At 35.3% G+C, this 15201-nt stretch overlaps 3 protein-coding genes across 5 annotated transcripts; 1 reads left to right on the forward strand and 2 right to left on the reverse strand.

The window, feature by feature from the left end:
- Nucleotides 1–345: 345 nt before the first annotated feature.
- Nucleotides 346–6801, reverse strand: LOC110409282 (chaperone protein dnaJ A6, chloroplastic-like). Of its 3 annotated transcripts, none has more exons than XM_021418575.2 (8): nucleotides 6679–6801; nucleotides 5313–5474; nucleotides 4784–4925; nucleotides 4544–4601; nucleotides 3182–3224; nucleotides 1918–1966; nucleotides 1733–1813; nucleotides 346–1629 (listed from the first exon to the last, which is right to left on the reverse strand). In XM_021418575.2, the coding sequence occupies exons 2-8, from the start codon at nucleotides 5417–5419 to the stop codon at nucleotides 778–780; spliced, it is 1332 nt and encodes a 443-aa protein (XP_021274250.1). In that variant the 5' UTR covers nucleotides 5420–5474; nucleotides 6679–6801; the 3' UTR covers nucleotides 346–777. The 3 variants fall into 3 exon arrangements, with proteins under 3 accessions (XP_021274250.1, XP_021274252.1, XP_021274251.1); XM_021418577.2 differs by having other exon boundaries at nucleotides 5313–5437; nucleotides 6679–6781; XM_021418576.2 differs by having other exon boundaries at nucleotides 5313–5455; nucleotides 6679–6771.
- A 2485-nt stretch (nucleotides 6802–9286) lies between these two features.
- Nucleotides 9287–11012, forward strand: LOC110409598 (uncharacterized). The gene is made up of 2 exons (XM_021418999.1): nucleotides 9287–10321; nucleotides 10616–11012. The coding sequence occupies exons 1-2, from the start codon at nucleotides 9454–9456 to the stop codon at nucleotides 10666–10668; spliced, it is 921 nt and encodes a 306-aa protein (XP_021274674.1). The 5' UTR covers nucleotides 9287–9453; the 3' UTR covers nucleotides 10669–11012.
- Nucleotides 11013–11802: 790 nt separating this feature from the next.
- Nucleotides 11803–15117, reverse strand: LOC110409127 (alpha/beta-Hydrolases superfamily protein). Its single transcript, XM_021418375.2, has 4 exons — nucleotides 14315–15117; nucleotides 12803–12895; nucleotides 12612–12679; nucleotides 11803–12304 (listed from the first exon to the last, which is right to left on the reverse strand). The coding sequence occupies exons 1-4, from the start codon at nucleotides 14936–14938 to the stop codon at nucleotides 12142–12144; spliced, it is 948 nt and encodes a 315-aa protein (XP_021274050.1). The 5' UTR covers nucleotides 14939–15117; the 3' UTR covers nucleotides 11803–12141.
- Nucleotides 15118–15201: the final 84 nt, after the last annotated feature.

The following is a 15201-nucleotide window of genomic DNA, read 5'->3' on the forward strand; positions in this document are numbered from 1 at the left end:
TCCTCTTCGATAGGTAGAAGAATAATGTTTTTCTTGTAGGGAATGGGATTAAAAATAGAATATATATCTGCAAAGGGGCTTACAGTTACATGAAGCAACCTACATCAAGACATGGTAAGGGAATATAAGAAATATTCTGGAATACTAACAGGCGTTATGTACACACACACACACACACACACACATTGGATCTAGTATTCTTTTGAACGTTATCCCTTTCCTTGGCTCATGCATTTTCATCATTCACTTGTGTCTTGGAGATATCAGTATAACATATACCTAAGGATGTCTACGTTCATTCTTTTTAAGGTTTGCAGGCAAAGGAAGACAGTATTACCTGATAACTAATGACAGAACTATTATCATGCATTTGGATGCATTAGATTCATCATTCATTCATCAAAGTTCATCAAAAATAAAACAAAATTGAAGGGTAACATTGTTGCCCAAATTTTAGTTCAATCTCAAAGAATAGCTAATAAAAGACTGCAATCAAATATATAACAAAATCAAAGAGGGATGTATCTCTAATCTTCTTTTCCTCCTTTCACAACCCCTGTTTCCCTTAAAATTTCTTTCTGCGGGACAAACCTATCACAACATAATTATACCTACGACTACAGATTGCCGCTTTCCCCTTTAGCGGTTCAAGCATCTGAGAACTGCCAAATTCTTTTTGGAAGCACTGTAGTTCTGAAGCTGCACACACTAAAAGGTGAATACATATTTCCGGGGCAAATAGCACACAATTGATGTATACCAATGATGCCCTAGCAACTATCTCCTACTGCTTGCTGTCTTGCCCTTGCTTAAGTCAGCAAGCTCCTCGATAAGCTTCCTCTCTTCACTACTCAACCTTTTTGGAATTTCAACTTGTACACGGACCAACTGATCACCCCTCATGTTGCTTTTATTTAGAACAGGGACACCTTTCTTTGCCATTACAAGGGTGGTGTTTGGCTGGGTCCCAGCTGGTATCTTCAAATCAACCATACCATCCACTGTTGGTACCTTGATTGTTGTTCCCAGAATTGCATCTATATAAGACACTTTGCAGGAATACAATATGTTGGTATCATCACGTTTTAGAACAGGATCAGGGATAACTTCAATAACAACAAAGAGATCACCAGGAGACCCACCTCTCCTTCCAGCATTTCCTTCAGACCGGACCCTTAAACGGCTACCAGAGTCCACACCAGCCGGAACTTTCAAACTGATCCTTTTTGTTCTCCTTACTCGCCCATCACCAGAACATGTATTGCATGGGGTAGAAATTTCTCCTGTCCCACCACAGGAAGAGCATGTCATTACCTGCTGGAAGACACCCAATGGAGTCCTTGCAGATGATACAACCTGGCCTTGCCCACCACATGTGCTACATTTGGATGGTTTTGTGCCAGGTTTTGCACCTGACCCGTTACAAGTTCCACAGCTTTCAAGTCTGGTTATCTCAATCTCTTTCTCAACTCCAAAAACTGCTTCCTTAAAATTCAGTACAAGACTGTAATATTCATCCTGACCATCAACTGCTCTATTCCTGGAACTTCGGCCACCCATGCCCATGCCACCCATACCACCCATGCCCTCAAACAGTGACTCAAACAGATCAAAAGGATTGCTAAAATCCTGGCATGGTAAACAAGCCATCAATAACAAGATGTCGAGAAAATCCAAGGCAAATAATCTTGAAATGAATGATCTAGTTCAGCATCAGTCGAATTTAACTTACCCCCATTCCCATACCAGCACCTTTAAGTCCTGCCTCCCCATATTTGTCATATAGAGATCGTTTCTCATCATCTGACAAGACCTAAGCAAACATATTGTGCCTCAAAGATCAGATATCACCACAGGGACTAACACATTTCAGTCATATAAAAGAAACCCCAAATAAGAATAACATTGAACTCTTACCTCATATGCATTGCTAATTTCCTTGAATTTCTGCTCCGCCCCAGGATCTCTGCAGAATCAAATAGAATGATTAGAAAAGAAGAATGGCAAAAAAGCACTACAATTCAAACATATTTGGATTAAAGAAGATATTGTAACTAGCAACACATTATTTCTGAAGACTTCAGAAGACGAAATATTTGAACCGGAGTCAGAATCTGCAACTACTGTTCTATATACTCTCCCATTCAGCAAACATATTTAAAAATATATTGAACACAAACTCAATAAAATATCTAACTCAGGAAATCTAAGACTACTATTTTATTTTCTCTCTTCCAGCTAACAAATTCTCCTAACCATTATTTAAGCTCTCAATTTAGATATAGATGCCATCAATTTTTTTTATTAAACCCCCGCTTAGGGCATAAAATAGATAGACATCCCTTTCGCCACTTTTCAATTGACAGAATGATTAGATAACTCAAAATACTCAAAAGAAGGTCAGAGTGTGCTACATATACAGAAATCTCCAAACCCAATTCCTACAACCTGAGATGACGACATTAAAAGGAAAAAAGATGGGCATTGATCTATCTAAGTTTTTTTTGGCTCAGGCATTGATCTATCTAATTAATATGATTTCTCTGGGAATTCTAACCTGTACTGTTACAGAATTTCCCTAGCAACAGCCTAACCTATATTTTATAACAGCATAAGGAAGATAATTGCTATGATTCAATCAGAATGAGAGATGCTATTTTTCTCTTTATCATTGTGGTCACTTCTGTAGGAAACAGCTTGTACCATCACTGGATCCAAAAATGAAGAAGAAGAAAATGAGGAGAATAAATTAAAGAAAGAAACATTGACAATTCTCAGAGATTAGACACAACACTATGGCCCAAATATTCACACACACAGGGTTTTTCTAAATAAGTTGTATAGGTTAATAATTAGCCATTCCCAGATGTTCATTATTATCTATTTCTTTCTTCTGAGCTTAATTTCCAGTGAGTAGATTCTTGCAACCCCAATCGAGTTCTCGGATTGCATCACACCAAATCCCACCAAAATCCAGATAATTACAAACTTGCTGATGATTTCATCATCTCATGTCTTTTATCTGAATCACATGCAACTAAAATTCAAGTTTCCTAGCATTGCATGTCACATATACATTTACCAGCTGAGGTCAACTAACATAATTTTGTAATGGAATACAGACAACTGTAACAGACAGAACCACAAATAAAAGGCAAGAGGTACAAGATTATCAACTGACTTGTTGACATCCGGATGATAGCTCCGAGCAAGCTTCCGATAAGCTGTAAAACAAAAGATTTTAAAACAGTAAGATAATATTATACAGGAGATAAGAGCAGACCATTGCAATAGAAATAACAAAGTTTACTTTTGTGGTACTTATAACCAAAAGAGAATCTAGTTTTCATCATGATCAATCACTTGTACATGTATGTAAGTTTACAATTCAGCAATTTTGAAGCTCCAATGAAATCAAGACAATCATATTCCATAAAAGTTTCATTTTTCCCCCAGGCAAACAAGCATCAGCCCAGAATTCTCACAAACATTCAATTATCCTAAAGCTTAAAAAGTTCACTTATAAGCCATGACACTCATACTGAATCAATTACATTTGTTATGGCATCAGCATAATGGATGCAAGCCCCATTTATATACATTAATTCTACTATTCATCTGAAATAATGACTAAGCATTATGGAAGACAGGAACATATTATCAGGATTAGCAAACACTGCGATACTCAAAAGGAACTAAATCCCCAAGAGTACTCATCAAATTCATACATACATCCCTTTCATTTGTCAGTTAGCCACTAATATCCATCAATCAACATAATCTAAATTTAAAAGTTTATGGTAAGAGGCATTCCAAAATAAACCTTGGATGATGGGAAAATGTCAAATATATCATACTTACAGGCATCTAAGGAAAAATTTATATAAATGGCTTAAATCGATATCCATCTAGACTAATTGCATCAGTATTTTGTCTAGAACCACCTTGGCAGCATTCTAGTCATATGCATCATAATCCGCTAGAACATTTTTCATTTGTCATCTAACCAACCATGAATTTTCCTTCAAATAGTTGAGACACCAAATAGAGAATTCCTTTTGATTAGCCTGCACCTTAAATGTGAATACCACCATATGTCAACTCGCCTTAACTGATCAATAGTCTTACATTTCTCTCTAAGATTGCAAGCATTCATTTTATTCCCCTTGAATTACTAAGTACATGCCTTACTTTTATAGAATAAAAGGGAGTGATTTTTTCGACTTCTATGCTTGCTTGTTATTTCTACCTATTTATGTCCTCCAATGTGTCTTAATTTCTCTTCACATTAAGCCATCCGTCATCTCTAAGTTCTCTTCGATTTATCTCATTTGAACCTACCTTCCCTTAAAATTAAGCTTGTGCAATGTTTTAAAACTTTCAATGCAGAAATCCTTAAATCTGTGTAAACTTAAATACAGTAAGTTGCAAAACCATAAATAAGAAATAGATTAGCAAAATAAAATAGGCACATAATGCCACAAACAATCATGTAAGGAATAAAATAGATAGTCACCAAAAAAGCTATGGTAAGTCAACATACCACTTTTAATTTCAGATTTACTAGAGTTTCTTGACACCCCAAGAACAGAATAATAGTCCTGCTTATTAAAAACATTATCATGTTAGATTGAGAATGCAAACAGTGAGTACGATGCCGATTACAGCAATAAACTGGTTACTGAAAGGCTCGGAATAAATAATTAAATAATGGAAAAACCATTACAGCCTCAATTTTCACCAAAAAATAAAAGCAAAAGGAAACTGGAAGTTTTGTACTCACAGTTTCAGCTCTAACAATAAATCGTGCACCCCTACGACGATGTGAAGTCTGAGATGATCCCACAAAGGATAACAATGGTAAGGAATCACGGGAAAATAAGCTTGAACTCGGCGCTCCCAAATAATTTATCCTACTTGTGACTCTGCGTAAGAATAATAAACACCTAAATTATTCTCTCATAGATACCAGCAAATAGAGTACTAGGGCTAGAGGTAATACACCACCCAGTTCTCTTTCTCCCTCTCTTTTTAATCAACACAACAAATATAGCCAAGCAAAAGAGGAATTAAGAAAGGGGGTAAATTCGCCCATCTAAATTATGTTCACCAAAATGCTATGAATCAATAAATTCACAAATGTTATGCATGCTGATGAAGAAACCATAAAAGTAAATACCATAACTAACAATAACATTGCAAATTTAGCAATTCCACTTCTATATAAAGCTCCAGAAGCAAATAATTGTAGTCTAACCATTAAATTCAGCAAATTCCATTCTACAAGTAAAACCGTTAAGCAGAAAACTTACCCCAATTGTGTTGTCATTATTCGGTTTGTGACATAAGATCTTATAGTGAACTGAGGACGAATACCGCACTGGGCAACCCATGTACTTCCGCAAGGTATAATGGCCATCCAATATGGGTAGAGGACCTGATTTACAAGTTTATTCTGAATGACCTTTCACAGGCTGAATTAGATAAAAACTCAAAACTTAGTGTACTCTTGAATGATAAATATGAATATTATTAAAAATTATGAAAATTCAGAATTGATTGACTGCACCATCAAAATGAACTAAGCTCAATACGATGCCTCCTTACAAGAAAGAAAGTAAAATAAAATAACTAAGACTTTCTTCATGCATCAAAAATGTAATACAAATGGGTTAAAAACAAAATAAATCCAAAGGATATGGCATTTATTCTCCTGATCATCATTCACATCAACAGTTACCATTAACATAACAAGAGTAAATAAGATAAAATAAAATAAACCGGTAGACTCCTAATATTGAAGTTCACACTTCGCTGCTCATTGTGACAAATCCAAAATCGTAATTTAAAGACGCTCGATGGAAAAAATGGGCTACTATTTGAAAGGCCATGTATTTTCATTAATTATTATGATGAGCACAACATTTTAACACTATAAATGGCCACAATTACCATTAACGGTGCAAAAGCCTACATAAACAAAAACAAACCCACAGCAAGATTTCCAAATCTTGAATGTCACACTTTGTTCAGACTAACAAATAGTTTCAAAGACTTCAATATCAGGCAAACCCTGACTAACCATTTTCTGACCCTAGAAACAAGGTTCTATTTAGGCAGCATTTAAACCTGTTCTTGTCCACTGCTTCAAGGCAACGCGCATTTGTTGTGGAATTTCTGCCTTCATTAGTTTTCGTTTAGGTATGTATCTTCATTGCCTTCAAAAGATGTTAACTATTGACGCTTGTTAAAGCACATTTCCAATTACTTATCGAAAGCTATTCCTAACTAATCATTCAAGACCAAAAATCACTTGTGCATTTTCTGGCTATTGGTAGCAAAAAGAAAAATCTTTCAAGTAGAAAATAAAATTACTTATCCAAATGCTAAGCAAAGCACTTCAAATCCTTCTATCCACTAGGGTAAACCATCCACCACCCAAAAAGAAAAACTGTAAATTAAAAATTCATGAATGACAAAATAAATAAAATAATAATAAAAACATGAAATGACAATAAGTAGCGACCAGATAATTGATAGAACATTAAAATTTTCAATACGCATGCCTTATTTCAAGAGCCAACACAAACAGGAATTTAGATTTTAAAGCAAAAATAAAAGAAAAATGGGGAAATTGAATTCAAAATTAGGGCATGAATAAGGAGCTAACTTGCGAACCTTTTTGGCTCCAAAGTGGTTCGCTCTCTCTGAGAAGGAAAGAGCGAGAGCGAGAGAGAGAGAGACAGGATTTGGTGAGGTATCTAGCAGGCGGAGGATGAGGTTAGGGCCTCTAATTCTAAATATTGAATTTTTATTGGATTTTTTTAGAAAAATGGCTGTCAAGTTGCAACGGAGACTTTTTTCACCGTTGGATTGATTCCAAGATTTTTGACCTTTTGCTACTACTCGTCCGATATGTGGAAAGCACTTAGTAGTATTTTTGTTTTTTATGAAGTAATTAGCAGTTTTACGTGCTTGTCAAACCAAGATTCGTTTTGTAAACTAAAGTAGTAATTTTTTGAAAGAATTGTGAATGTGGTATAAAATTTTAAAATTAATTAAAATTTATTAGAACAAAGTAAAATAATTATAATTGTAATGAAATTTTAAAATAAAAGTATTAATTTTTTTATGAAGAATGAAGTGATTCAATTTAAAAATGTTTTGTTTGTCCAACTTCTTGTATACATAATAATGCATAAAATATAAGAAATAATTTAATATTTTAAAATAACATATACTATATATTTTGTATATAATGTATAAATATATATATATATATATATATATAAGAATTTTGCATCAGTGTTCGTGTATGCACATTTATATTTATTTTGTGCACATAAAAAATTTTTAAATGCATAATTGAAAAAACAAAATTCAATACTTATTTTTAAATAAGCAAAAAAAAAAAGAAGTTTTTATAGATTTCTTTAATGTTTTAGTATAACTTAAAACTTTGAATTCCTAAACAATTAAAATGAGGGGAAAAATTAATTTTATATTATTTAAGTTTAAAACTTTAAAAAACTGTATGTTTTGTAAAAAAAAAACAATTAAAATTGCAATTTTAAGTAACTGGGTCGGATCAAATTTTAATTAAGTCTAGCCCAAATGCAATAAAGAATCAAATATATTGTACTATACTTATTAATTTGCCTGTGAATAGATTGATAGGTTACCAATTCATGAAAAATTCAACTCTCTTATACACGCAAGTCGAATATACTATAAGTCAAATTGAATCGTATCATATATATTGATTTAAAAAAGCTTTACTTTTAATAAAATAATATCATCCTTTCAATATTTAAAATATATTAATTGTTTTTTAATTAAAAGAAAATATTATTATTTTAAACTAAAATGTATCATATAGTCGGCAAAAAACTAATTCATCTCAACATATAACAATCATTGCTACATGTGAAAGCAAAATTTTAAATCAATTGTCCTTAAATCAATTTTTAATAAAAATGTAAGTCTGAATTTATTAAAATTTAGGTAAATGAATTAAAAATGTCAAATTAACAAAGTAAAAAGGCCAAATTCAAACTTCAATCAATTTTTTTTAATAAAATATAATTCAAATCCTGCATTTCAAACAGAGAGATTATATATCAATCAATAAATCAAATGCTCAAATATTAAACTTCAATTAAATTAATGATGAGATAGTGCACTCATTGAAAGAGATTTTTTGAAATTATTTTAATTCTGTCTCAATTCTTGTAATTGAGCCTCCAATTAACCTCTCAAACAGCATGGCTTTAAATAAACAGTTAAAATCATATTTAATTTCTACAAAGTCTATCTTAATAAATTTTAGTGGAGCATGAATATGAGTTAAAGGAAGAATCCTTTTAGCTTATAGTTTTATGAGTTTTTTTTTTTTTGAATAACAGGATTTCATTGAAAGAGGCAGAGTCCCAACAAAAAAAGACACCTCAATAACAATTACAACAGCCAATCAGGAATAATCCTGGAGCAGCAAATCACAAGAAAAAAGCAAGCAAGGTGAATTTAGTTATGAGTTAAATGGGTGAATATATATGGCGGGTATATTAAAAATAAGGTCTAATTATGTGCATTGCAGTAATTTTTATCCGAATAGGAGATTGTTGATTGAATATGGTGAATTTATCAAGGAAGAGTTTAATTGTCAGCTTGCACATATATGCACTCCAAGGTAATTTTTTAGGTAAATTCAATGTCCTGCTTAACCCGCTTATGCCCGACATAGTCACAAGCAATTGCCTCCAAAGCAGATCATCTTGATCTTGGGTTGAGTTTTCATAAGTTTCTCCAGAACCTGGGAAGGGTTAGAGCCACTACTTGTTAATGATGTAATTGACGATTTTTTGTGCCAAGAAAAAGGTACCTACCCGACCTTTTATCCTGAAAGAATCTTAGCTCAACTGATCCAATAACCTCTGCTTTCAGCATACTTGGTCATGCACAAGGTTCTGGTTGGCTTTTGAGCTTAGCAAACCTGCAGGAAAGATTCTTGCGTCAGATATTATTAGATTAAACAGATAACTAATGTTTATTAAATTCTCATATTAATGAAAAGATTTCAGTTTCTCATCCCTTTCGGCGTGCTTGCTCTGAGGTAAAAAGCTCTCAGGTCAGGTATAATCAAAGAGCTAACATTCAATTCAAGAGAGACAGAAAGAGAAAGAGAGACAACTGATGTATTAAAGATTAGTACTGTCGCTGGCTAAGTTTGTTAGCATATAATCAAGGGGCACTGAAATTTTCATTGTAAAATTCTAATCCACTCATTTAACAGCTCCTGCCTTTTTTTTCTTTGTTTTGGATTTCTTCTGCAGCGCCTATATCATAAAGTATCTGTTTTTGTCTAGTTCAGTAAAGTAACGAAAAAGTAAAACTCCAATATAACCACCCGTTTCCCTTTGGTCTAAGGGAGTCGAACAAAAAACTTAAGCTGGTATGGATAGTCTTCCTCTTCCCTTCATCGTCCTCCTGATCACCCTCTTCACTCCCTTGCAAACTTCATCAGCCCCTGGCTCAGCATGCCAGTCCACATGCGGCTCTCTTCAGGTCAAGTACCCCTTTGGCACCGGCTACGGCTGCGGCTCTCCCCGGTTTCAACCCTATGTAACTTGCAGCTCCGACCATCTCCTCCTCACAACTCATACAGGCTCTTACCCTATCACCTCCGTATCTTACAAAGATTCAACCCTTACCATAACCCCGCCTTACATGTCCACATGCAGCTCCATGCAACAATCACCCAACTTGGGCCTTGACTGGGCCAGCCCTTTCCAGCTAGGTCCATCAATTTTCCTCCTCCTCTCCTGCACTCCCCCTACGTCCTCCCTCACCATCAAGGGCTCTCCAGTCTGTGATCCTTCCTCCTCAGACCTCTGCGCCTCTATCTACTCTTGCCCTTCCGTCGTCAGCCTCGGCCTCCATTTGTTCCCTCCTACCAACACTTGCTGCGTGTACTCGCCGGCGAATTTTAACAGCAAAGGTGAGTTGGACCTGCGTGCAATGAAATGTATAGGGTATGCATCAATTGCCTCATTTCAGGATTCTCCAACAGACCCTAGTAGATGGCAGTACGGGGTGACATTGAAGTATACAAATGGAGCGTTTGATGATTATGACATGAACAACAAATGCAATACTTGTGAAGATAGTGGTGGTCTTTGTGGATATTCTCCTCCTAGTGATTCATTTGTCTGCGCATGTAAGAATGGTTTCAATACATCTACAGCTTGCTACAATAACTACAATCCGTTTCAGGATGACGAGGATCAGGAGATTACTTGGAGTTCCACTTCATTACCAACCTGTAAGTTGTTTTGTTCTCTTTTTTCTTTATTCTTGATTTATTTTGTTGCTCATGTTGCTTAATGTGTGAATGGTGGGTACTGGGTTGATGGGGTATTAGATTCTTATGCTTTGCTAGAAAGTGAACTTCCGTTTTGCTAAACCACGTATGATTTGGTTTATCTTTAAGTGGAATATGCCAAGGGATTTGTCTTGGGGCATAAAGGTATAATTTCTGTTGGGTAGAGGAAAAAACAAAACTAAAAAGTGAGCGTTAGACAGTGTAAAGGAATCATTGATATGCTGGTTTTGGCAGGGAAGATTTGGCTGGGATTATTAGCTGGTCTGACTTTCTGCCTTGCTGCTTGAGAGAGAGAGAGAGCGAGGAAGAAAGCGCAAGCAGGAGAGGGGCCTCAGCCTTTTTTAAAGCATCTTTTCCTTCGTTTTTTTTTTTCCTTTTTCTATTATGCTGCCCTAGATATGTTTGTAAGTAGTTAATTTTCTGGTAGACTCTTAAGAACTATGCTCCGACATGGAAAAGTTGTAAAGATAATGTTCAGCCAAAAAGGAAGTATGGACGATACAAACCGTCCGGCCACAATGTAAACCAATAACAGGTTGGCTGCACGAGGACTTGTCAAGACATGATCCCCATTGGAATACCCTTTTATTCAAAGCGAGCTTAATTGCAAAGTTCTGGTTTAATTAATGAAATCTGCACATTGATATTGGTCTATGATCTTGCGCCTATATAATTTGATCGAATGTCAAATTGCGAAGTGCCAAATCCAGTACAGATTGTACTAGCTTCTTTGCAAAATATCAACCTTTTTTCAGGGCTACGCCTTTTGCTTTCTGTAGCATGAGATTTCATTTATAGCAGATCCCAAGCAGCCAAGCCCACCATACAAGAATAACAAAGCCGCTATTTAATGAAGAAACCAACAGGAAAAAGGTGGAACAAGACTAATGCAGACAAAAATTGACAAAATTAATGATATGTGGCGGGGATAAGAATTAATGATATTGTAGATAAACAACCATTTTGGAGCAAGAATGTATAACAGTTCTTCTACAGATTAAATGTCTAAAAAACAAGCTTCACATGCCATGTCCTGTTCTAAGCAGCACTTCTCACCTCTATACCATCCAAGCTGCTTTGCAGACAATATTAGGCATTTGCAAAGAATTAAAGGAAAACAATCACTGCCCAAATTTATTTTGATTCTTTGACATTTTCTTCTGCGACTTTAATTCCATCTCAGCTTGACAATTCATATATAAATTTCAAATGCTAGAAGCGTGCTTAATCTATGCAACAAGTTTGAATGGCCGGAAGGAGTACATTTGATACCATTGAAAAAAGTTGAACATAAATCAGTACAATTATATTTAACCAGCACACTAGTTATACAGAAAAGATATGGATAGATGAGCAGGGACATTCAACATAAATGGTGATAATAAGTCATGAAATTTCCTGCAAAATGGCTGGACACCAATTAAAGGAAGCAGCAAGAACCAGCCAATGGTAAATTCATCCCTGGTAATGGAAAACAATCAAACCAAGAGTTCACCTGCTGAATTAGACTCCATAAGTAACCTGGCTAACTTGCTAACCTTCCAGAGGGTGATAGCTCATAAATTCCCATCATCCTAAGGCTATTTATATATAACTATAAGAATTGAGTAATACCACAAACTTTAAATATACTGTTTTATGAAGGCCCAAAAAATAGTTACCGTTTCATATTCATCCACAAAACACAACACATCCCCAAAATGAAGGCTTATGTGAGAAACCAACAACTCCTGGATTATCTTCAGTCTTTTGCTTACCTCTCAATCTGTTTTACAGTCATTGCTGTAGTTTCCTTGCTTAACTGGAGGAAGCGGATCAATAAGGAAAGATTTAAAATGCTTGTATAGCTCTTTAGGCTTCTCTACATTGATGGCATGCCCTGCATTCTTTATAATCACTAGTTCTGCATTGTCTCCCAGATGCCTGCATTGGCAGCATAAGATCACAATTATACTCCACCCAAATGAAGAGGTCAAAAAGCATGTGTAAATAACAAAACCAATCTCATTTCTCATAAAAAAAAAAAAGGATGCACAGGAAGGTTTCAATCAAAGAATTTAAAAATTTCCTTTCATTTACTTTATTAATTGAAGATTCAGAAGATCAGTCCAATCAGGTTAGATTCCAAGCTCATACTTTTTAGATGTTCTTTCATGTAAGCAAAAAAGTCATCATATAAAAAGCAGAAAACAGAATTGATGTTTTATCATTATTTAGTCCTTAGAATGACCTTTTCAATCTGTGTCCCAATTCCAAAGGGAATATTTGGTCATGTTCTCCCCAAATTATTAGTGTTGGCTGCAAAAACGAACAATATTAACTCAGTAAAGGCTCAAGAATGAAAAAGACTGCCCTTTACAAATAGTATATGCTATATAGTTAAGGATACGTGGATTAAAATTTTGACCAAAGTACAATAACCTGGGTTATCTTTGGCAGATCTGATAGTTTTCTGTCGTTGTGTAATGCTTGGATCAACTCTTTTCTCTCTTGCAGGTATTCTGTGCACATGACCTGCCAACCAAATTAAAATCTCAACACAAACATAAGGCAATAGTGTAATAGAAAAAGCTTGCTTCCTTGCCAAAACTAACATTAATATCAAAAAAAAGTTGAAAGTTTAGATGAAAACCTAGAAGCATTATGTGAAAGAGAAATCTACTAGTTGGATCTCTCAGCTGTGCTTGCCATACATCAGTGTGGCAGTGAAGGCAACGACATTTATTGACTTAATGGTCATTGTATGCTTGTTAAGGGATGCATATCCACCAAAATTTGAAACTTTATGACCATCTTAAAATTATGGTCAAAATTAGTGGGAATACAGGACAAAAATTAGACTAGCAGTTTCTGAAAGAAATACACTGATCACAATCAGTCAAGGAACATAAACAACAGAAATCAAAAAGAGAGTCAACAAAATAAGAGTGAGACTGTCTAATTACAAAGTTTAATATTGTCAACTCAGAAAAAACGCCCATGAAGCTAACTATTTTCTCATCATAAACTTTTTGAAACCATTTTCCAAAAACTAAGTTTTTTCTATTTCAAGGTGACAGCCTGACTATGGAAGAATGTCGAACATCATTCGTTTTAGTTGCTTTTTTGATACTATTTCCTCATCATTCTTGAATGATGTAATTACCAAAAGAGAACAATTCGTACTAGAGTTTTTCTTTGACAGGTATATTGAAGTGAATGCTTGTGGTTATAAACTATAACTGATTTATGATGATGGTAGGAAAATTTTGGATATTTGCTTTGCAAAATTTAGCAGAAAAATCATCTCTGATATCAGGTAAGAACTTCAAAAGCAGCAGCAATTAATTTTCCACAATCCAACATTATATGAACATCAAATGGCTCTAATTCATCATTAAAATCATGATTGGAATGTCTTTTGTGAAATTAATATTTTCACAATTGTTTTCTTGACTTCTGCACTTTCTGCAGTCAGCAATCTTGAATGCCATAGCAGCAAAACAGCTCTGCTTCTACCATTCCCTTGAAATGAATATGCCCTTGTCATTACTAATAAAGAAGCTATAATCATATAACTTATAAGTAGCATGGACACAAAGTAGCTTCTTTCACCCATATTATAGACTCAATACCTATGCAAAGTTTTCAACTCCAAACATCGTATTCCAAAGATTTGAACCTAAAGCCTCTTTTTCGAAAATATGACTATCAAAGTATCGATTAAGCTACATTCCCACCCTTACACAAGGAAGTATTACTATAAAGTATAAACCTCTAAAAATTCCCAACAAATGCATTACATGTAAAAAGAAAGAAAATTCAGCCTTGGACCAACTATTAACCTAAAACCAACAAAAGAAAGCCCAAAAATCTAGCACCATTTTTCTATTCATAGTGACCTAATTGAAAATGAAAAAATAATGATCAAATGAATTAGAGTAGCTTACTCACATGGATGAAATCGTTTAAAAAACAAGAAGGAATTCCTTTAGAAGGCTTATGAAACGAAATCTTCATCAACTCCCTCATCTTATCCGGCGTTTGGGCCAACAACATACTAATAGCCTCATCCACACTCTTCACTTTAAACATCCCTTTCTCCATATCTTTCTCTTCCAAACACACCCCAGCGCAACACAGCACCAACTTATCCAATCTCTCCTTAAACTGCGCAGCCATACTATAACCAACAAAGCCGCCATAACTAATCCCAACAACGTTCATAACCGCAACACCATGGGCGTCCATAACCCGCATGACACACTGGGCCTGGAACTGCTCCGACCTTTCGGGCCGGGTCGTGTAGGATTCCCCAAAGAAGAGGAGGTCCGGGACGTAGACGTTGAAGCGGGACATGAGAGGGGAAACGAATTCGTTCCATTGCCACATTGCATTGGCACCTATGCCGTGGATGAGGACCAACGTGGGCTTGGATTGAATATGGGCTTTGGGTGCCCAAACGTGCATGACGGTGCCGTCTCCGAGGTCCGTCGTCAATGATCGGAGACCAGCGTTGGAGAAGCTGTAACGGTACCACCAGTCCCGAGCTGCAGTGAAGCTGAAACACTTAGCCATTCTACCCCTTTATTTTTTTTGTTTCTGAAAGGTGATAATAACTAAGCGGAAGGAAGAAAAGAAGCGACTTTAAACAAAGATGAAGATGACGTGGTGGGTTTTGATTGGGGGTAAATAAAGCGCCAAATTTTGTTTAACGAGTTTTTTTTTTTGGCTGACAGAGAAAGTCAGTGTCTGGATTCCAGACTTTGGTTTGATTTTTGGATTTTTCCTTTGGTTTGTGGGACAAAGTCAATGGGAAATCAGGATTAAATTAAAGAGGT

The sequence above is a fragment of the Theobroma umbraticum genome, unplaced genomic scaffold, assembly GCF_002168275.2.
Source record: "Theobroma umbraticum cultivar Fairchild unplaced genomic scaffold, ASM216827v3 scaffold_44.0, whole genome shotgun sequence".
In the NCBI taxonomy this organism is placed as follows: Eukaryota; Viridiplantae; Streptophyta; class Magnoliopsida; order Malvales; family Malvaceae; genus Theobroma; species Theobroma umbraticum.